This window comes from Tetranychus urticae, chromosome 3 (genome assembly GCF_039701765.1).
Source record: "Tetranychus urticae isolate SD_2017Ah chromosome 3, NJAU_TeUrti_SD_1.0, whole genome shotgun sequence".
In the NCBI taxonomy this organism is placed as follows: Eukaryota; Metazoa; Arthropoda; class Arachnida; order Trombidiformes; family Tetranychidae; genus Tetranychus; species Tetranychus urticae.
Window position 1 is genome coordinate 9802882 of NC_142960.1, and position 21211 is coordinate 9824092.

General features: G+C 32.5%; 2 protein-coding genes across 4 annotated transcripts; both read left to right on the plus strand.

The window, feature by feature from the left end:
- The first annotated feature begins 770 nt into the window (after positions 1-770).
- mbc (dedicator of cytokinesis protein myoblast city) lies at positions 771-9165 on the plus strand. Of its 2 annotated transcripts, none has more exons than XM_015937548.3 (8): positions 771-973; positions 1720-1809; positions 1914-2103; positions 2245-2332; positions 2401-2546; positions 2623-2998; positions 3350-7671; positions 7762-9165. In XM_015937548.3, exons 2-8 carry the CDS (start codon positions 1761-1763, stop codon positions 8525-8527), a joined length of 5937 nt encoding a protein of 1978 aa, XP_015793034.1. In that variant the 5' UTR covers positions 771-973; positions 1720-1760; the 3' UTR covers positions 8528-9165. The 2 variants fall into 2 exon arrangements, with proteins under 2 accessions (XP_015793034.1, XP_089125854.1); XM_089269728.1 differs by having other exon boundaries at positions 832-973; positions 1697-1809.
- Positions 9166-9678: 513 nt separating this feature from the next.
- Positions 9679-21014, plus strand: stmA (Protein EFR3 homolog stmA). 2 transcript variants are annotated; one of them, XM_025162370.2, is made up of 9 exons: positions 9679-9893; positions 11173-12158; positions 15233-15309; positions 16240-16367; positions 16537-16687; positions 16779-18462; positions 18534-18625; positions 18707-18865; positions 18940-21014. In XM_025162370.2, the coding sequence occupies exons 2-9, from the start codon at positions 12077-12079 to the stop codon at positions 19138-19140; spliced, it is 2574 nt and encodes an 857-aa protein (XP_025018138.1). In that variant the 5' UTR covers positions 9679-9893; positions 11173-12076; the 3' UTR covers positions 19141-21014. The 2 variants fall into 2 exon arrangements, with proteins under 2 accessions (XP_025018138.1, XP_015793039.1); XM_015937553.3 differs by lacking the exon at positions 11173-12158.
- The last annotated feature ends 197 nt before the right edge of the window (positions 21015-21211 follow it).

A 21211-nucleotide genomic window follows, 5' to 3' on the forward strand; every position in this document is an offset into this window, starting at 1 on the left:
GACAAATAACTGAACTTTGTCATTGCCATGGACCTTGTAGCAGCAATTCAAAAATTTCATCTCATAGATCGGTCGGATTCCCATCAAGTTGGGTAATCTAATGATAAATAATCTAATGAGATTCAAACCAGTATTGTTGAAACACTAATAACAAATCAAAATATAACCATATCGGACATCTTTCAATCTTGATATTCAAGATAATTTGTTTATTCATTATTCATAATCATATTAGATAATCGCCAATTATTCACATTTAAAACCAGTGCAAATAAAATTTCATCAGCTGATTAATCGTTAGACGAGCGATATATCGATAAGTTAATTGAACATTGAATTCAAGGAATCCATTTAAATCTCTCTGTCTCTCTCTCTCTCTTTCTTAGTGTTATTTTTCATATATCGATATTTTTTATATCAAAAGTTTCAATACCGATATTCAGAAAATATCAAAAAATCTGATTTCATGTATTGAAAATATTAATTGGCTATAATGTTTATTGCCACACAGAGTCAAATATTTAGCCTTGATTCAGTCATTTCTCAGCTGTATTAGACAAATATCTTAAGGCGAGAATGAGTGTTCATGAATAAACGAGTAAATTTGTAAAAATTGGACGCATTAATGGCCCAAGGTTGAGCTTGACCAATTATTTCAATTTAATTACAATTGTATTTGTATGTTTTTATATCGATATAATATCGTAACTCATATTGATATTAGTTGGTGAAAAAATATCGATATATATCGGTTGGTTCGATATATCATCACTTTTCTCTCTCTCTCTCTCTCAATTCATGTTTATGATGTGCCTTATGCCAAAATTGCCTTGGTTAACTGTTATACTCAACTGTTGAAGTTACTTTTTCATATCAATATTTTTTAAGCCTTTTTTGGATAAATCTTCTTCCAATTAATCAGAAATCTAATTCGGATAATTATTTCAGAATTCGTATCAAGGGTCTATGACAGGTAAATATTTTGCTTTCCCATATCTCAACCTTTTTTGCTTCATCAACTCTATACTCTTTACTATGCGTTTATATTGACACTTGGTTTTTAATTGCTGTCATTTTTTTTCTTTGAATGTTTTACATTTACCTCAATGGTTTATTCAGTTAATGATTGTAAAGAATTTTGTTGAAACAATTTTACTTTTATCCATTGGTTAGGCTAACAAATTTTTACTCAATGTAACCAAAACTAACCGGTTATTGCAACAAGTGCATCTCTATTGTTGACTTCATCATAAACACTTGTTTCATGTTCTCTCTTTCTCTTCCTTCCCTTTCTATCTATTTAATTTATAATTTATTTATTTATAAATATTAATCTATCAATGACTAAACAGTTATCAGTAAATATATTCCAAATATTTCTTTGGGCTAATGAGTTTTAAATTAATTGAAGCAAGAGTATAAGCTAAAACAAGTGTAACTTTAATCTTGTAAATTGCCTTAGTTGGATTTGAGTTTAGCTTGGCGTCTACCTTTCATCGCTTTCAGCATCAGGCCATATCATCCCTCACTTTTTCTCCTAATCTTTAATCTAACTTTTCAACCTTATCTTATTGTGTATTTACTATTGTGTGTGAACTAAATTGTCAGTTTGTTTGGAATAGTTTTATTTGTGTTACTTCTTCTTTCCTATGTGTTTACAATGCCTCTTTTTACCCGTCAATCCTCTCATTTCTAGTTTTCTGTGTATTATTTATTTAGATGATATTTTAATTAAAATTAAAGCGTGTTTAAAATAAATAATGGATGACAAATGGACCCCTGTTGAAGATAGATTTAAATATGGAGTCGGTAAGTTCTCTTAAATTACATTGTTTATCTCATTCAGCTATTACCATTAATTCAATTTGTGGTGCCATTTATTAATGTTTTATTTCATTGATTCCATTTCAAAGCTATATCCAATTTCTCATCGGACTCTCCGGTCGTCATTCAAAGTGCCTTAGACCTCGTTGTTGGTGAAACTGTATCAATCCTTCTGTCTATAAAAGACTGGTATTATGGTCACAAATTGGGAGATAATGTCAGAGGAATTTTTCCCAAAAGTTACATTGCAATCAAAGATCATGTCGAGGAAAAGATCTGGTACGTTGCAATTGTCAACATCGGTCATGTGAAAATATTTCATCGATTTCGTCATTTTCATCTACAAATGGATTTGTGCTATTTTTTACCTTCTTAGACTTCTCATTCTAATGATGAATCTGTTTTTATATCTGTTTATAGCGGTGCTGAGATGAAAGAGCCAAGTATTACAAAAGAAGTCACAGTTATTTTGAGAGAATGGAAAACGAAATGGAGGCAACTTTATATTGTAAGTTATAAATTCATCATCATTTGAATTTCTCATCACCTTTATACAATATTATTTCTGTAATTTAGCGCCGAAGTAAGGATTTTGACACTGTCAGGCTAATGATGATCGAAATGATTGAACTCAGAAGTAAAATTATGTCTGGTACATTACCTGTTGACGAACTGAAAAATTTGAAACAAACTATCACTTCAAAAATTGACTTGGGCAATGTGTAAGTTGATATTATTTTTGCATTCATAATTTAATCAATTTTTAGCATACACTAATTTTAAAATTTTATTATTTAGTTTACTTGGATTTGACATGATTGTCCGTGATGAGTTTGGTAATGTTCTTGATCCAAAGGAATGTAGTGCCATTGAGCTTTATCGTGCTCATGAAAGTTCCACGGAAAAAATTCGACACGAATCGCGTGGATTAGCCAATGAAAATGACAATAGAGATATTTTACTAGCTATGAAAGGTGTAAATAGTCTTCACTTTTCACTTTATGTCACCGTAAATAATTGCACTTGTCACATTGGAGAAGATGCCGATATATTGATAACTCTTTATGATAGTAAAGAGTCCAAATTCATCAGTGAAAATTATGTCGTACCCTGGAGCTCGCAAGGATTAATGAAAGAATTTGCCAAATCAAACAAAGGGCGAGTTGTATTTTGTGTAAGTCTCTTAATTTTTTCCATTGACAAATTTATTCCTTTTTATGTGAGCTTAAACAAATTCACAGTCAAGCAGGAAGGAAGATGGCTAATGCCTCTGAAAATGACAGAAAAGTGAGTTCACTGAACTACACGATTCAGATAAATTAAATCAGTTAATTGTTTTTGCTTATTTTCTTAACACTTGGAGTTTAGCTGATTCTTGTAATCACAGATGTTTTCACAAATTTTTTATAAAAACTTGCGATACTTGCACAAATGTATCCTAACAGTTAGTTTGAAAAGAAAATCTATTTTAGTAACGAAATTTGTTTATTTTTACTAATTTCCAAGAATTTTCACTTGTTTTCAGGATCTCGGAAGCAAAGATTTGAGAAGGGAAAAGGTTTATATTATTTGCCAAATAATTCGTAAAGGTGCAATGGAACTTAAAGAAACCGAGCAAGGTCATCGTGGAAAAGGTTTATCACAATTTAAAAAAGATCAAAATAAAAGACTAAACGAAGGAATCAGACGTCCATTTGGAGTTGCTGCTTTTGATGTTACAGAGATTCTGAAAGGAAAAGTAGAAAGTGATGGAGAGAAACACTTTTTCATACCTTTTATGCAATGTATGGATAAAGATACACTTGATTCGACAATTCGTAAACTTTTATCCCTCAAAGGTGAAATCAGTGAAAAAGATCACAAAGGCCAAGGCTTATGGATTTCATATAAACTACTGCTTGGTGATTTAGAGCAAGCTCGTGGTGACTCGCCTCATCTTATTTCCCAATATACCAAAATTGCGCGTCGAATGGGTTTTCCTGAAATAATTTTACCTGGTGACGTTCGTAATGATCTTTATTTAACTTTGATTTCCGGTGACTTCAGTTCAAAAGCAAGCAATGCTAAGAATATCGAAGTTACTATTAGAGTGTGCAATGATAGAGGTCACATCCTTCCTGAAGCAATCACCGTCGGTCCTGGTTTATCATTGGGATCTGAATACAAATCAGTTGTGTATTACCATGAAGAAAAACCTAAATGGATGGAAACCATCAAAATTTCGTTAGATATTGAAGATTTTCGTACTTCACATCTCAAAATAACTTATAAACACCGATCAAGCAATGAATCAAAGGACAAAAATGAGAAACCGTTTGCTTTCTCCTTCATCAGACTAATGAATGAAAATGGTACGACTTTGAAAGATGAAATTCACGAACTTTTAATTTATAAAATTGATGGTAAAAAGTATGATGAAACTGACAGTAACGTGAGTTACTTTAAATTGCCATCCACTCGAAGTGAACTCGAGTCAAAAATACCAAAAGCAACATATTCCAACTCTGGTTCCAGTTTAAAGTTGGCCTTCTCCAATATCAGTGTACCTGGACTGACACTCAATCCTCGTGATGTTTGCCTTGTTTCTTCCATAGTTTGTTCAACTAAACTAACTCAAAACATTGATCTGCTTGGACTGCTTAAATCACCACCATCATCAAACGACGACGAACTCAAAGCTTGTCTTCTTGCATTTATGAAAGTTGACGGTGAAGATATTGTCAAATTTTTGCAAGATATTTTAGACTCCCTTTTTAAAACTTTAACAGACAAAGAATCAGACGAATTTGTCGATCTAGTTTTTAAAGCTCTAGTTTTTGTTGTGGGGCTTATATCAGACACAAAGTATCAACATTTCCGTCCAGTACTTAATGTTTACATTGAGAAAACCTTTTCTGCTGCTCTAGCTTACAACAAATTGATTATTGCTCTGCGTCGTTATATTGACAAATTATCAGCTGGACGATTACAATGTGACAAACTGAATGGATCTTTGTCGTTAGATGCCTCCATTGGATCTTATCATGAATTCAATGACAGCCTATTTGTCATAAGTATGATGAAAAGTATTGGCTTTCTCTTCAAATTTATTGTCCGTTCACGATGCCTCTTCCTAGAATCACAAAGACTTCAGCGATTTGATGTTCCACTTGATAATATGGTTGAATTTACATCCATGCAAGATCTACTTCTATCATTTACTTCTCTCATGTCACCTCGAAGTAAAGCAAGTATTGAAATTCAAGCTCTGTGCCTTAAATACCTTCCACCTGCAATACCTGATATTTTAATTGTTTTCGAAAGGAAAACATTAAGCCATATACTAATTGAACTAATTACTCGAGTGCCTTATGAAAAATTGAAGCAACAAAAGCTTCTTTTTATGTCAGATATTATCCAATGTGATTGCCTTTTCAGTGATCCAGAGGCAAGAAAAATTTTACTCCCAGTGTTTAGTGAACATATTCACCATTTTCTGGAGAAAAAGACTGAAATGGATTATTCTGTCCAAGTTTTGAATGAAATATTAACTGTACTAAGTCATTGTCCATTGGATGAAATTGAAGCCGACATTGCTGACCTCAGTCTATCTCTTCTTCGAACTGTCATATTCACAGTTATTGGCAGAGGACGGGATGAAGGTTTAACTGGTAACTTAGTTGCCATCATGATAGACATACTACGTTTAATGACTCCAAGTCATTATAATAAGTATATGGAAATTTACACTAACCACCGACAACTTTTGGAATTTCTCATTGAACTTCTTCTGGTATTTAAAGATCTTGTTTGTGCCCCAGTTTACCCCTCTGATTGGAATGAGATGTTAATGCTTCAAAACAGTGTCATACTTACATCATTAAAACAATTTGCAATGAAAATCCGTGAACGTTTTGTTGGACCTCATTTTGAGTATCAACTATGGAATAACTTTTTCCACTGTGCAATCGCTTTTCTAACCCAAAAAGCTCTACAACTTGAAAATTTTTCAACCACCAAAAGAAATAAAATTTATGAAAAATATCGTGATATGAGGAGAGAAGCCGCTTCTGAGATAAGATGTATGTGGTTCCATTTAGATATTCATACAATTGAATTTGTTCCTGATTTGATTGGTCCATTTTTAGAAGTGGCTCTCATTCCGGATCAACATCTTCGCAAAGAAATCGTTCCTATATTTTTTGAAATGATGCAATGTGAATTTTATTCATCACGTCCGTCAAACCAACGATCATTTAAAGGATGTGAAGATGAAATGATCACTCAATTAGATAAAATGATTGAATCTGGTAAAGGAGATATCAATTTCCGTGAACTATTGAAACGTGAGATTGAAGATAAATTTGAAAATCATGCCCATATGCGAGAAAAAGGACTTAAATTTGTCAGTATGGTTGACAAATTGATTCGTAGACTATTGGAGTACAGAGCAATGCTCAATGACGATGTCGAAGAAAACCAAGAATGTCTCATGATTTGTATTGTCAATCTTCTTGAGTTTTACCACAAAAACAAGCGTGAAGAAATGTATTTAAGATACCTTTACAAATTAGTTGATCTTCATATAGCATGTGAAAACTATACTGAAGCTGCTTACGCTCTTCTATTACATGCCACTCTTCTTCATTGGACTGATGAACCTTTACCATCTCAATTGAGAAGTGAAAAATATCCTGACAGTAAAACCCACCGAGAATTGAAAGAGAATCTTTACAAGACAATTATCGACTATTTTGAAAAAGGCCAACAATGGGAAGAAGGTTTAAAAGTTTGTAAAGATTTAATCATCAAGTACGAGAAAGACATTTTGGACTATGTTCAACTTTCTCATTTATATCAAAAAATGTCTACTCTTTACGATCATATTGTCAAACAAATCCGAATCAAGAGAGATTATTATAGAGTTGCATATTATGGCAAAGGATTTCCAGCATTTCTCAGAAACAAAGTATTCATTCATCGAGGTAAACCCTATGAGCGACTTGGTGAATTCACCAAACGTTTGATGGACATGTTTCCAAATTGTGTTAAATTAGATCCGTTGGCACAACCTACTCAAGAAGTCTTGGAATCAGATGGTCAATATCTTCAAATTAAAACTGTTGATCCAGTTGTTGAATTAAAAGAGAGATTCAGAGGAAAGTTGCTCCATCCGCATATAATTACTTTCTATGAAGGTAATCAAGTTCAAAAATTCAGTTTATCAAGGATATTCAAACGAGAATCATATTGGGGAGAAAGTGAATTTGCGTCACGATGGGTTGAGAGAACAATTATGAAGACTCAATATCCACTTCCAGGAATTTTAACCTGTTTTATGGTCACAGAAGTAACTTCAATTGAAATATCTCCCATTGAAATCGCCATTGAAGATATGGAAAAGACTAAAAGTGATGTTATTCGAGCCATTTGCTCTCATCATTACCGTTTACCCAATTTAAATATTGCTGAAGTGCTTTTGATGAAAATTCAAGGAATCGTTGAAGCTGCTGTAAACGGTGGCATTGTCAACTATGAAAAAGCATTCATTGAAAGTCGAGAATATATTCAGATTGACGACGGAATCGATATTGGAAGAAAAGATGATCTCATCAAAAAATTGATCAATTCAATTGCTTCTCTAATTCCTGTTCTCGAGATTGCATTTGCACTTGTTAAACCATATATTACACCAGACTTGCAACCTTTGTATGAACATTTGGAGGAATCTTTTCGAAAAATGAAACAAACTCGTGAAGTTGCTTATAGTAAACGACCTCCACCCAAAGAATTGACATTCTTGTTGAAGGAGATTAATAAACGCAATTCTTCTTCTACCGAAGGAGAAGAAAAATTAGATAGATCCAGGTAAATTTCTTGATAATTTAATTCTTTCAATTTATTATTTAATGTTAATAACAATTGAATAATTAATGAACCTTTTTTTACGCTTTCTAGCTTGACTCAAAGTGTTGGAAAAGGAAGATCAAAATCTGTCTTCAGTCTTACAAACCCACCGAATATTTGGGCATCATTCCCGGGACAAACAATGAAAGAAACTTTACGAACCAAGAAAGGTTCGTCTGGTAGTGGGGCAAACCGTAAAGCGAAAGGAGAAAGTAGCACTAAATGGTTTGATGTCAATGACACTGGAAGCTCAATGGGTGACATTGAAAATCGTTCAACTACTGACATTTCGATGGACTCTCTATTGACACGATCTGCTGCTATCCGAACTCCTAGACCACGAAGCGGTGGACAAATTCGATCTTCTCCAGGTCGAAGCCCAATGAATCATACTCTTTCTGCCACATGCTTAAATACATTCCCAATTCAACCAGAACCAGATTACAACGAGTCTTCAGATATACTACAAAGTTCCCCTGAACCACCGCCTCTCCCAGTCAAGCAACATTCCACCATTGATCTTAGCATTGGAAGTCCAGATCGTGATGGATCACTCGATGATCGAACTTCACTGTCACGAAATCGTAAAGGTTCTTTACCATCAAAATCATCTTTTTTCAACAAGCCTTTACCTCCTCCTCCTGCTGTATACTATTCTCATGCTCGTCAAACATCAGTTCCTAGTTATAGATCAAATTCACGTGCCTTTGGATCACCTGATGATAATGAACCACCTCTTTTGCCAAAGAGGCCAAGTCATAGTTCTAATAGCCTTTCAGTGCCAATTACCTCTGAGCTACGGAAAGATGTTGTTTAACAAGTTCAACTATACGGGAAAATGTTAAAAAGGATTACCTAGTCTTACCACCTTATTCATTTCCTGATAAATCATCTTGAAATACATTCATTGCCTTATTCATTTTATGTTTCATGTAATCATTATAATTATTTTATGCGGCCATCTATTTTAAGTTTTGCACCAATTTTATATCTTTGCCGCTGGTAAATGATTAGAATGGCTATAAGCAAAAGATATTAAAAATGGCGAAAAACTAAATTTAAATGGCTGTATTATAATACCGTCCTATTCATTATCATCATTTAAAGTATTGGATAAGATGCATCAATAGAACGAAATTATTGTCATATAACATTTTTTTAACAGCGAATTTCTATTTTTTTTACAAAAATCTGTGATCAGTTAAAACAGTTTCATGAAAACATTAACCCAAGAAAAGTATCAAGCCTTATTTAATGATTGAATTAAATCAATTTCTCAATTTTATCTAAACTAAACTTCGATTGGAAAACTTTGTACCTTACTTTAACCTCAGTTGATTTTATAACATGACATTATGCCATTGGAAGCAAAACATAACTTTCTTATTACCAAAAATCATGTTTGACCCACCATGTTGTAAATCTTATCATTAAATAAATCTGATACCAAGAAAACTTGAGATAATTTAACTGACTATTATAATGCCATCTGAAATTTGCCTTGCAGAATGTTTGATCAAAAGCAAATCACTTGTTGCTAACTCAACAGATGTTCAAATTATGCTAAACTTGTTTACTTTGAACAATGTTTGATTAGTCAAGATCAAGGCTATAAATCAAAAAACAGTCATTAATTGTCCTTTATTAAGAAATGTGAACGACGAAATCAGATGATGTACCTTTGAACCAGAACCAGTAAGCACATTAATCTCCATAATTAACCATCTGTCATCCATAGAAGAAATGCTGACAATAATTATAATTTTACATTAGATAAGTTTTATCACAGTAATACTGATTTAAGTTGTATTGTCATTTAAAAATCAAAGATTAATCGACTAAATCATTAACCCTAACCTGTCAACAAAAATACCTTTGATCAGCTGGTCCGATTAATCGTTGCTCCTTTACGGACGATATATCGATTTGCTGATTGAGCATCACATTCAGACTGAAGCATTTCCATTTGAAGTTTAACTGTAAACTGTGTTACGCTAGTCATAAATTCAAGCCAAATATAACTTAATCTTATGGTTTAATTCAACTGTAAAACTTACCGTTTCATCCATATCAATACCAATATCTTTAAATTCCGTGTTGTGATTAAAATCATCATTTGCTAACCAGCAAAGTTAATTGAAACAATTATTATCACTACAAGTAATATCAAGAGTCTATGACAGGTAAATTGCTTTCTTTTTCATCTTTCAACCTTTTCCTTACTCCATTCACTCTCACACACTAGTAACTCTATAGCATGTTATACTCTCACTCTTTCACGCTTCTTACTATCCTTACTCTACCAGATAAACTGTGCATGTTGCTATCCAGCCATGTTTTTATCGATCGAACTGAGAAAAAAAAATTCAGAATGACATTTCCTTATCTCTCTAACTCTTTCTCAATTTTGTCGAGCCTTTCTCATCCTCTACTCACTCATTGGCTATTCCTAAAAGCTATTCTCGTAACCCTAATTATTGAACATTTGTTATGCTCTGTCCATTTGCTCATCAAATCATTTTCCCCTTCAAAACGATTTACTAGACCAAAAAAACAATCCAATCTATGGAATTGTTTTGTTATGGCAAAAAAAAGATCTTTTTTTAGTCTCATAGATGGAGCTATAGTTTGTTATGTTTTCCGATTGTTACTCGAATGTCAATATAAACTGTAAATGCGCGTTATAACTTATAATCAAACGATTGCAACCTTCCTTTTGACCTTAACTATTCTACATTTAACCAGGCTAAGTCATCGAACCACTGTTACTCCATTTCTCTGTTAATTTTCATCTCAACTTATCCATCTATTTCTTGCATCGTCCTCCTTCCTCTCTCCCATCATCTTCCCAACTCACTGTCTTTTATAACACTTTTAGTTTCTCATTTACCCTTGCCTAGTAATTTTATACTCTCTATGTTTATCTTTTTTTTCTGGTTCTTGAAAAACTGTCGAAACTTTATTTCATAACTTGCATCCCTGTCGATCTTCATCGCCATTCACTTTTCCTTCTACCTCTTCTCAATCATTATCGTTATTCTCAATTTGTATACTGTTCTGCGTTCAAACCAACCAACAAAACCATTTTAACATCCGCACTTATAAACCATTTATATAAATACTTTATTTAAATACACATAAATATTACCCATTGTTAAATCTTGTTCAATTGTTGCCTGATACTAAACAATCTCGTTTATTAGAATTCTAATTTATAAGTATTTTTAATACTTGTCAACTGTGCTTTAATTTGCCTCCAACTTATTGATTGCTTATTTTTTGCTCATCTCCTGAACATTTGTCGCCTTTTCATCCTTTCATCGCCTATCTGTTTTGATCAAATTTTTGTGTCATTCTCATCGTTAATTTGTTGTTTTACCCTCTTACTGATTGTTATCGTCATATTTTCATCGTTTTTTTCCTTCTCTCTTCATTAAAAATGCTTCCAATATTATCTCAAAGAAAACCCAAAATGCTGAATATTTGTGGAACTTCAAGGCGACCCAACAATCGTGGACGTTTAGGCTGCTTTACTAGCCTAAAAGCTGCTTGGACTTTGGCTAAGATTCTTCATTAGAAACCTTTCAAGAGAGCGAGAGTGAAAAGAGGTGAGCGAGTGTGTGAGAAAAGATAGAGAGAGAGAGAGATTCAACCATTTTCACCAGTATTCCAAATTATTTCAACCAACCAGATATCCAGATTAAATTCAATAGTCCAGTGAAAGTCCATCCTTGATTGTGTGGTCAGGGCAGAGAGAAAAACTTGACTCTTTCAAGCTGTTCATTTCATCTGACTTCTCCTATCAAGTCATCTTTTACTTTCTCTCTGCCCTTCCATCAGCCTTAACTAGCATCTAAGTCCCTTTTCATCGTCTCCGTCTATTACTTCATCTCCGTCTTTGTCTTCAGTAACAATCCAATAACATCCCATGAACAGTCAATAAACCCACCACTAACATAAACATAAACATCTACAAATTTCGCTGCAATCCGTCTCTATCTCATTTCTGTCTCTATTTTTGGTTTTCTTGTCATCTCTGTTTTTGTTGAAATCTTGAAAAGATATATACAATTATACATATATACATATTGAAACAATAAGAAATACAATATACAAAATACACAAAGATATAACTCGATAAAAACGCAAAAATACATATCTTAATCCTGTCGATCACCATCTTCACTCGTAACCGACATCAACTGTGCAATTGAAATAACCAAATCTTAGCTGAAAAACATTTCTCTTTGAGTTCTGGGATTTTTGGAGTTGAAATTTTCACCTTTTCTCAATGGATTAACATTAACATACATTCAAACATTCAAGACGAGTATTTAAATTTAAAATCGCTATATTGTTCACTAACATGTCGTTGATTCGGTCAACTTGCTGTGGACTTCAGCCAAATTGGTTTGGCGGATGGTTCAAGCACTGTGAGCCACCGGAATGTAAGCTTTCATCTAATGTATTAAATTAATTAGTTGATGTTAGCCTTACAATTTTGTTTTTTTTTAATTTTAAATTATATCAACTTATTGCTTTCTTATTACTCTCATTTTTTATTAACATTATTATTGTTTTGCATTGAATCGCATCCCATTGTTTTCACCATTTATCATCTGTTTCCCTTGATAAAGACAATTATATTTCAAATGTTACTTTCGCTTTTCAAATTTTTCATCCTTTTCGTCTATTCATTCATTGTCTTGATTACCTTCATTTTGTCTCATTACCTAAATTATCACTGGTTAATGCTTCAATTGTTTTCGGTGTTAATCAAAGATTCATTTATCGGTGTTAACCCATTCAAGTATCTATTCAGTGTTATGTCGTGTTACAAACCAATCACAATTTTAATTACAATTCAAAATGTATCCTTGACTTAATTTCCTCTGTTTATCTCTGTTGCATTGTCATTCAAAATGTGAATCCAGATAAACTGAATTCTGGTTGGAAAAACAATTCCTAAGTAAAAACTATGATTTTAGTGATTGATTGATTAAACATGTTCCTTTCCCTCTTGATTAATAGCAATTGTAACAATAATCTTTAAATACTCCTCCAAGTCTTTAATTGTTAACTTAGCTTATCACGAACTTCAAAAATGATGAAAAGTTACAACAAGTTTCCGAGACCAAATTATATCAGATAGTTTCACCATGGAGCCTCATTTTATATTTTTAATCAACTTTCCGGTTCTTCTCTTCCTCGCCCCTTCACTCATCAAATTAACTTTGCGTTAGGCGCTTCAATAAACATTACAATACATTTTCATTGATATTATTGAAAGCTTTACTGTGAGCTTCAATTTTTATCAATTTAACAATCATTTGACTCTTCAGATTTTTCACCCTCAAACATGGTGAAGCTTCCGTTGCTTCTCTGTTGATCAAATAAACTTGTTTATCGTTTTTACAGTCATCTTAATTAGACATTTTGTCTTCATTTATCCACACTTTTCTGACTTTTCCAGTCATTTTTATTCTTTGCTCTCTATTTTTGGCCGAAACTTTTCATCTTTCCAAGTTTCAATTAGTCCTCACATTGAGAAGATAAATTTAGTTTTTATTCCCAAATGAGAGACAAAGCTCATGTAGACTCCTGTAAACATGAATGAATATTTCAACATTTCCACTCTTCTCTGATTCTCTTGCCAATCTAATCATGCCAGGTTGCCCTACTGGCTATCACAAGATGCTATTGTAGGTCTTCACCTTTAAATATCATATTTAGCAAGCAAATTTTGTTTTCCCTCAAAACTAATTTACTATTTTTGTCCTTTCATCTGTTTCTGTCAACTTGCAAGGTGATAATTATCAATTTTATTCACAGTAAAACATTGTATACATATTTTAAAAAAATGTTATCAATTATGTGTGTGTTCTGGTGACGGAAATGTCTCTAAATAGTGTTGAAACGCCTTTTCCTTCCTCACCCTTTCACCTAACCTTTGTCAATCGAAGAGGATTCCAAAGGCTTCCATATCCGCTCAGAATAAAGTTCACCCTCATCCCTCTCTCAATCTCCCACTCACCCTCTAATCGACAATTGGAAGCCGTTTTCAGCTAAATCACTATTTTTGTCAGTCTTTTATTTTCCCCAAATTGATTTATATCGCTTCCTTCAAGTGACAATGCAAAGAGGCTTGATAACTGAATACTTTTGCCTCTAGCATCTACGTTCTTGTCTCTTGTCAGTTCATTATAAATCTTGACTCTAATGGATATTTTGTTTTCCATCTACAATAACATGGCTTCACTCAGCTTTTATATCTTTAATTGATAAATTAATACACCTTTTAACAATTGTATTTAGTTACAGCTTAACTCAGCAATAATTACTCTCCTAACTATTACCAACTCTTATTGAATTTAATCAGTTTGAAAGCAAATACAAAATACAACAAACAGTATAACCAAGAGAGTGCAACCCAAAACCCAAAATAAATCAATGATTGAAGCTTGAAAAGTTTGAATTTTCTGGTTTATTTTGTTTTGTTTATATCTTCTGTAACAATTGGTAATTTCAATTCATTAGATTCCCATCAATATAATTAATAGTATTTTCACCATATTTAACAACTCCCATGACCAAAACAGAAACCAATTTCACTTTCAATTTTGATTGATATTTACATTGTAATTCAATTGATAACAAACTGTTAGTATCAAGTCAATGACTTACCTTTTTCGACCTCATTATTGGGTGAAAAAAAGTCATGATAACTTTGCCATACTCTTATATTTAACAATGAATAAGTTTCAAGTTTTCACCTTCATTTCATTGTTTCCTCAATTGAGTTAAGGTTAAACCATATAACACTGAAAACATGAAACAAATGACCATGCATTAGACAATATTATTTATCTCTTTTAATCTTGAATACTCTGTAAACTCATAACGTGCTTTTTATCACCCAAACACACCTAGTATTGATCAATAATTGTCCTAGAAAACTTATTAACTATAAAAGGTTGACTCACAATGAAAAGCCTAATGTATTTTTAAATACAGAAACCACCTTAATGCATCTATTTTTTAAATTGATAACCCAATTCTGGTTAATTGCCATCTATCAAAATTGAAATGTCAATTGACGCTTTATTAATTGTTTTTCATCCTTGTTTTAGTCAATCAAAACATGTAATCAGATAGGACAAAAAGTCCAATAATAAACAGTTTATTGATCAATATTTAGCAAAAAAAAGTTAATCAATCACGCAAATCACCGATAATTTATGAACTGTTTTCATGCCAGCAAAAGGTTGCTTTAAATTGTTGAAAAATGTAAAGCTGCCTGTTGAATAGTGTAAATAAGCTATTTAAAGAGCTCTTTTGGTATTGTTTACAAAAACAATTGTTTATAAAAATTTTCATTTTCTGGTTGCTTTTTCATTTATTTATTGCCATATTTATTTTCAACTGATTTACATTTTGCTTGGTGCTTTATTAATTGTTTGTAATTTAATACACAATTATTGTTGAATTGTATTTCTAATTCAATTGTTTCTTCTCATGACAGGTTGCTGTGGTTGCTGCTCCGCTTTGCGGCCTCGATATAAACGCTTAGTTGACAATGTTTTCCCAGCCTACCCTCAGGTAATTATATCAACAATATGCTCGCTGATAATGATTAAGCATTCAATCAATCAATTTTATCTAACCCTCATGATTCCGATAGACAATTGTTTCAAAGGTTCATTAATGACCCAGATCTTTGTTGATCAAATTATATTATCAAATAATATTCACATGAATATTTTGTCTTCACTTTAAACCCTAGCATCTATTGTTAATCTCATAACTCATAAGTTAATTATAATTATCATTATCAGCATTATTTCAGCCACTCTTTCAATTTTTACTCGTTACTCTTTTCCATATCTTTTATTCCATCATCATCTTTGTGACAAGTTTCATCTTCATAATTTATCTCTATTTTTGCGTAGGCTAGTTTTTTATAGCAAAAGTCTTCAGTTCTTGATTTACTTTTTTCCCCCTGAAATCTCTTTCCATCATTTTCCAAATCTTCAATTTCAATAAACCATTTCAAGCCTTTTTTTTATTTTCATAACCTTGTTATTTTGGCATAAATGTACAATATATAACAGGCCAGTTAATTTTGCAAAAGCCAACCTAAATCAATGAAGATGTGTTTAAGTTTATCAGTGACAGTCGTCCTCGATTGGGTTGCTTTTAAAAATCAAATTAAACAAGCTTAAAATAATATTTCCTTGCATTTTCATAGATAATTGTATGAAATGAAAAAGCTTGAAAGGCATAAAAAAATTAACTGTTAATGAAAGCGTAGCAAATAAATCAACACAATGGTTATAATAAAAACTAATATAAGCAGATCAATCAGTCAAATCACTGATAATGTTTCTTCCACTTATTTCAGGGCAATGTTTCTTGTCATGCAAAATTGACAGCTTTGTTTGCCTAAATGATGCCAATGTTTTCTCATTTCACTTTTCTTCCTTTTTCTGTTTTCCATTATTTCACTTCATCTATTGGCCTTAATTTCAGGATGGCTTGGTCAAAAGTAATATGGAAAAGCTTACCTTTTATGCTTCATCCTCACCAGAAAAGCTGGACCGAATTGGTGATTATTTGGCCCAAAAAACAGCTCGGGATCTTGCCCGGCATCGAATGGAGTAAGTCTCCTAGAATCATTGCATTAATGGTTTCCATTAGATTTTTGGCTTTCCTTCAATTTTTATGGCCCTTGGTTATTGTTTATATTAATTGAGTGAACAAATATAATCAGGATAACGCTTAATTCAATTATTTAATCTTAACCCATATTTTAACTGTTTCTCATAGATTTGTCAAACTTGCTATGGAAGTTATGGATCAAATATTAGTTGCGTGTCGAGCTCAATCACTCAATTTGTTTGTTGAAAGCTTCCTGAAAACTGTACAACAATTATTGGAAAGTCAGGATCCTCACATGCAACTTTTAGCGACCCAATCGGTAATCAAATTATCTTTTTCTGATGAAATTTTGTTTAATGCAATGAAAATTTACTCTAACTTTCATTTTTCATTTTCTTTGCCCTCTACAGTTCGTTAATTTTGCCAATATCGAAGAGGATACTCCATCCTATCATCGAAGATATGATTTCTTCGTTTCAAAATTTTCAGCTCTTTGCCATAACAATGACAATGATGAAAATATACGCCGTATGTTACGGATAGCTGGTCTCAATGGCATTAAAGGTGTAATCCGTAAAACAGTTTCTGATGATCTTCAAGCAGACATTTGGGATAAAAATCACATGGATAAAATAGTTCCATCTTTACTTTATAATATACAAGATCGTGACATTTTAGCCGATCTTAAAGCAAATGGATCAAAATTGTATGAAAATGAGCAAAATCCAGCCAAGATTGCTGAAGTTTGTCTGAGAGAGCTTGTTGGTCGAGCTTCATTTGGTAACATTGAATCTGTTATTAGGCCTGTATTAAAGCACCTTGACAATCATATGTTATGGGACTCTTCGTATCCGGACGGATTTGCTCCAGTTATTTTCAAAATCATCATGGACTCAATACAACCCCAACATTACCATGAAGTGATACAAAAGTTGATGAATCATTTGGATGAAAAGTGTAGAGCCACAATGGATGATACAGCAATGAAAACTCGCGAGAAAACTGGCATTGTTAATGTACTTTCACAGATTGTTGCTATTGCAGCATCAGAATCGATAGGACCATCAGTACATGTGACAATAAACTCTTTGCTTAATCATTTGCGAAACTCCATTCATAATTGTGAGAACGGAATGGAAAGTACAGAAGATGAAAAACGATTCCAGGACTCGGTTATTAACACTTTAGCCGAGTTTGCAAATAACTTGCCCGATTTCCAAAAAATTGAGACCATGGTCGTAATTATAAATAAAGTACCTCCGATATCATCCAAAAACCCGGCTGATATTGAGCTTCAAGATATACTGTTGAAAAGTCTGCTCAAAGTCAGTTCCAAGTATAGAACAGTTAACATGGCTCAAGCTTTTAAATATTCATTCCTTCGCCCTCTCCTTTCAATGTCACTTGCCGCTGATGCTAAAATACGTTTGACTGTGCAATACATTTTTCACCAACTTCTTGATCGTCATGATAATCTTCCTAAACTTCTTAAACCAATATCGCTATCTGAATGTCCCGAGTTGACTATGGAAAAAGCTCAGCGACAAGATTTAATGTTTATGAGTAAACATGGCTCCGATCTGTTGATGCACATTTATGAAAATGCCAAATTTTCCAACAACACTCAGGATCATTTTGATGCCATCTTTACAACTTTAGCCCTTCTTTGTGTTGAAATGAGTTCGGAAGAGATTTTATCAGAATTATTTAGAGTAGCTTTTGCCTTACAAGACTTGTGTCTTTCCGGTAATTCAAATCCAGGAGAGTCCAGGGGACTGTCAGAAGTTCATAAGTCAGCTATCCATGGGATTGTGGCAGGATTCTTCCATCTAACAGCTGGACTTACTGCGATTCCACTCCTTTGTTCTCATGTTGAGCAAATAATTGCACTGCGAGGAGAAAAGTGCCCAAACATGTTACCCGAATACCATCACCTTTGTAAAACTGCATTTTTTGAACCGGAAAAGGAGAAGAAAACGCCTGATGAAATACCAGAAGAACTATTATTCAGTAAAAGTATCGTTGCTGAATCTTTGAGGAGCAGTGGTCATGATACTACCCGTTTATTAACACCTTTTGTCTCGAACAACGTCGGTAAGTTGAGCTTTCATATCAGTTTATCCTTAAATTATGCGTTTTATTAACTCAAGTCTTTATTTTTTCAGTTGTTGACGCAAGTATGTCTCGAAGTGCCAGTGATTTGAATTCAATAAATGTTGAAGTTGACAGTAATAACTCTTCCCCAAGGGCTGTTAGGGTATGTTTAAATCAGTCGTAAAAATCTGTTTTAAGTTTATCCTGATTTATAATGCAAAAAATCTTATTTATTTTTTTTCAGCGTTTTCCTGGTGAAGATATTACATTTGAATCGATCCGAAGGATACTTTATGAACCTCCTAGTGTTGCCAATGAATTACGAGAAGAGAGGCGTCTTCAGATTCTCGAAAGATTTGAAACTGAATCTTTTGAATCCTTAATTGCTCAAACTGAAGACAAGGTTTGTGTATATTTTTTTACATTTCATGTTTATAAATTTTATTAATGTTATTTTTTTATAATCTCTTTTTACAGGGACTTAATTTCCAACATCAATTGAATGATATTTTCAATCGCGTGATGCATGATGAAAAAATCAATGTGAAGATAAATGAAGTTTGTTCAGAAAAAATTGAGATCACAACAAACCCGTTTGCTGGCTTATGTAATCTAACAATCAATCCAAGGAAACCACCGTTATTTGCTGTACAATTTCCGGAGCTGTTCGTTTGTTGAACACAAAACGAGAGAATTCAAAATGAAAAATGTTTTCATTTTATCTCCATTCAAGTCACCTTAATATATATATACATGAATAGCTCAAAATCTTGATATCTCTTTGAGAATACAAATGTTATGACCTCGTCAATCCGCTCTACTAAAGCAAATCCCACTTTTCCTTCTCAAAATCATTCCCTCTTAACTTGCACATATACCTCTCTAATATTCATTTGGATATTCAGATGTTAGATTATGAATCAAAATCATCATTTCATGGAGGAATCTCTCTCTCTCTCTCCCTCTCTTCTCTCTCGCTGCGAGAGTCTCACACACTCGCTCACCTAATCTCACTTTCATCTCATATTTTCATTTTTCTTACTTTTCAACTTCTCAGTCATGATAGTTACTTATAATTACTAATCGTACTCACACTCATTTACCTAACTATCTAATCGAATTACAATTACAATATCTAACAGGTATTGAAAGGTCATCTCTTACTTGTTAAGAGATGACCTTTTTAGGGCATGGATAGCTCCTCTTGACTAAAAAATATGTTTACCTCTTTAATATCACTTCTGGAAAGAAGGGAAAAGAGGTAAACACAACAAAAAAATGAAACTAACCCATTGAAATAGATTTCAGGTTCAGAACAAAACAGAAACCTTTCTCTATGTAATTTAATGAGCGCTTATATCAGTTATCACATTATCTAATTTAAACCTTTCTTTTGATTTTCATGATAATCTTGAAACAAGTAATCATTTATCTATGTTTAATGCTTTTCCAACGCACGATTATTGTAACACTTGAAATATCATTTCTAAATTTTACACCCAACTGTTTCATTTCACCGTTAAACAGTTTTAATATAAAATAGTCAAAATTGTTAATACTTTAATTTGTTAAATTGTTTGTTTTAATCTAGATAAATTTACAACTTTCAAGATTGTCTCTATTATTTAATAGTTGAATATTTTCAACAGAGCTAAGTTTTAACTTGACACATACAAACATAACTCTCAAATATTCAATTAAACTTAATGAAAACAAGCAACGATTATCAATCATCATCATCGCCCCTTTCATCATTATCATCATAATAAAGTAAATCATCAAGAGAAAACGTTGATTAAGTTAATTTTAAGATTCAACTCTTCTTGTTTTGTCCCCTTCAATACGAGCAATACTTGATTAACCAATAGGCATATCAATACTTCTCGACAATTAGATATTGACTTATTTGTATTTCTCATTATTGTCACCATTTCTTGGAGCAAATCAATCAAGTTAATCATTGCTTATTACATTATTGCTTCAATGTCTCTTTTTCGTTGTTGTTAACCTTTACACGTTTCCTCTTTTAATTCTTGATTAACTTAATCACTCTCTCAATTTTCACAAATTGCTCTTTTCTTCTCAAATATAATAGTCTTTCACACTTTTTTGTTGGCCTTTTTGTGACATTTTGAGAGTCGATTGGAGACAAAATAATTACTTTTTAAATTTGCTTCACATGTCTAAAGTTGGTGCATTAGATATCATGATTACTTTCATGATCATTATTATTGACATGACATTCGATGATTAGCTTTATTGATGATTAACTCTATTCATGATTTAGCCGCATCAACAATACCTCAATGGCTATCCAAGCTATTGAACCTTCAACCTTTATTTTCCCAAAAATCCTTGTTTTGATTAAAACTCCCTACAATTTTGACAATCAACAAATCTTTCTGTAACCTTTAATCGTTGAATGACCAACAATATTATTATGAATAATTCCTAATTACAATTATTCCTATTATTATTATTTACCTCTACAAATTTATTGTCTCAACGAAACCTTAATGCGATCAAGATCAAATAAAATCAATAGTTGAGAACCATTCAAAACGTTTCTTCTTACATTCATAATTGTATTTTTATGGTTATGTTTAACCATTGGTGGATAATTAATAGAAACTTCAATTGTTCATGAGTTAGCCACTGGAATTGATTAAGTGTTGTCTAAAGATGATATCGATTATTGAGTGTTTCATTAATTTCAATGCTTTGTTGCTTGACATGTTTTTACCATGTT

Coding starts and splice junctions, on each gene's coding strand:
- mbc (XM_015937548.3), top strand. CDS start 1,761: ATGGATGACAAATGGACCCCTGTTGAAGATAGATTTAAATATGGAGTC. Junction 2,104..2,244: donor CATGTCGAGGAAAAGATCTG/GTACGTTGCAAT, acceptor ATCTGTTTATAG/CGGTGCTGAGATGAAAGAGC. Junction 7,672..7,761: donor GAAAAATTAGATAGATCCAG/GTAAATTTCTTG, acceptor TACGCTTTCTAG/CTTGACTCAAAGTGTTGGAA.
- stmA (XM_025162370.2), top strand. CDS start 12,077: ATGTCGTTGATTCGGTCAACTTGCTGTGGACTTCAGCCAAATTGGTTT. Junction 18,626..18,706: donor CTTCCCCAAGGGCTGTTAGG/GTATGTTTAAAT, acceptor ATTTTTTTTCAG/CGTTTTCCTGGTGAAGATAT. Junction 18,866..18,939: donor TTGCTCAAACTGAAGACAAG/GTTTGTGTATAT, acceptor CTCTTTTTACAG/GGACTTAATTTCCAACATCA.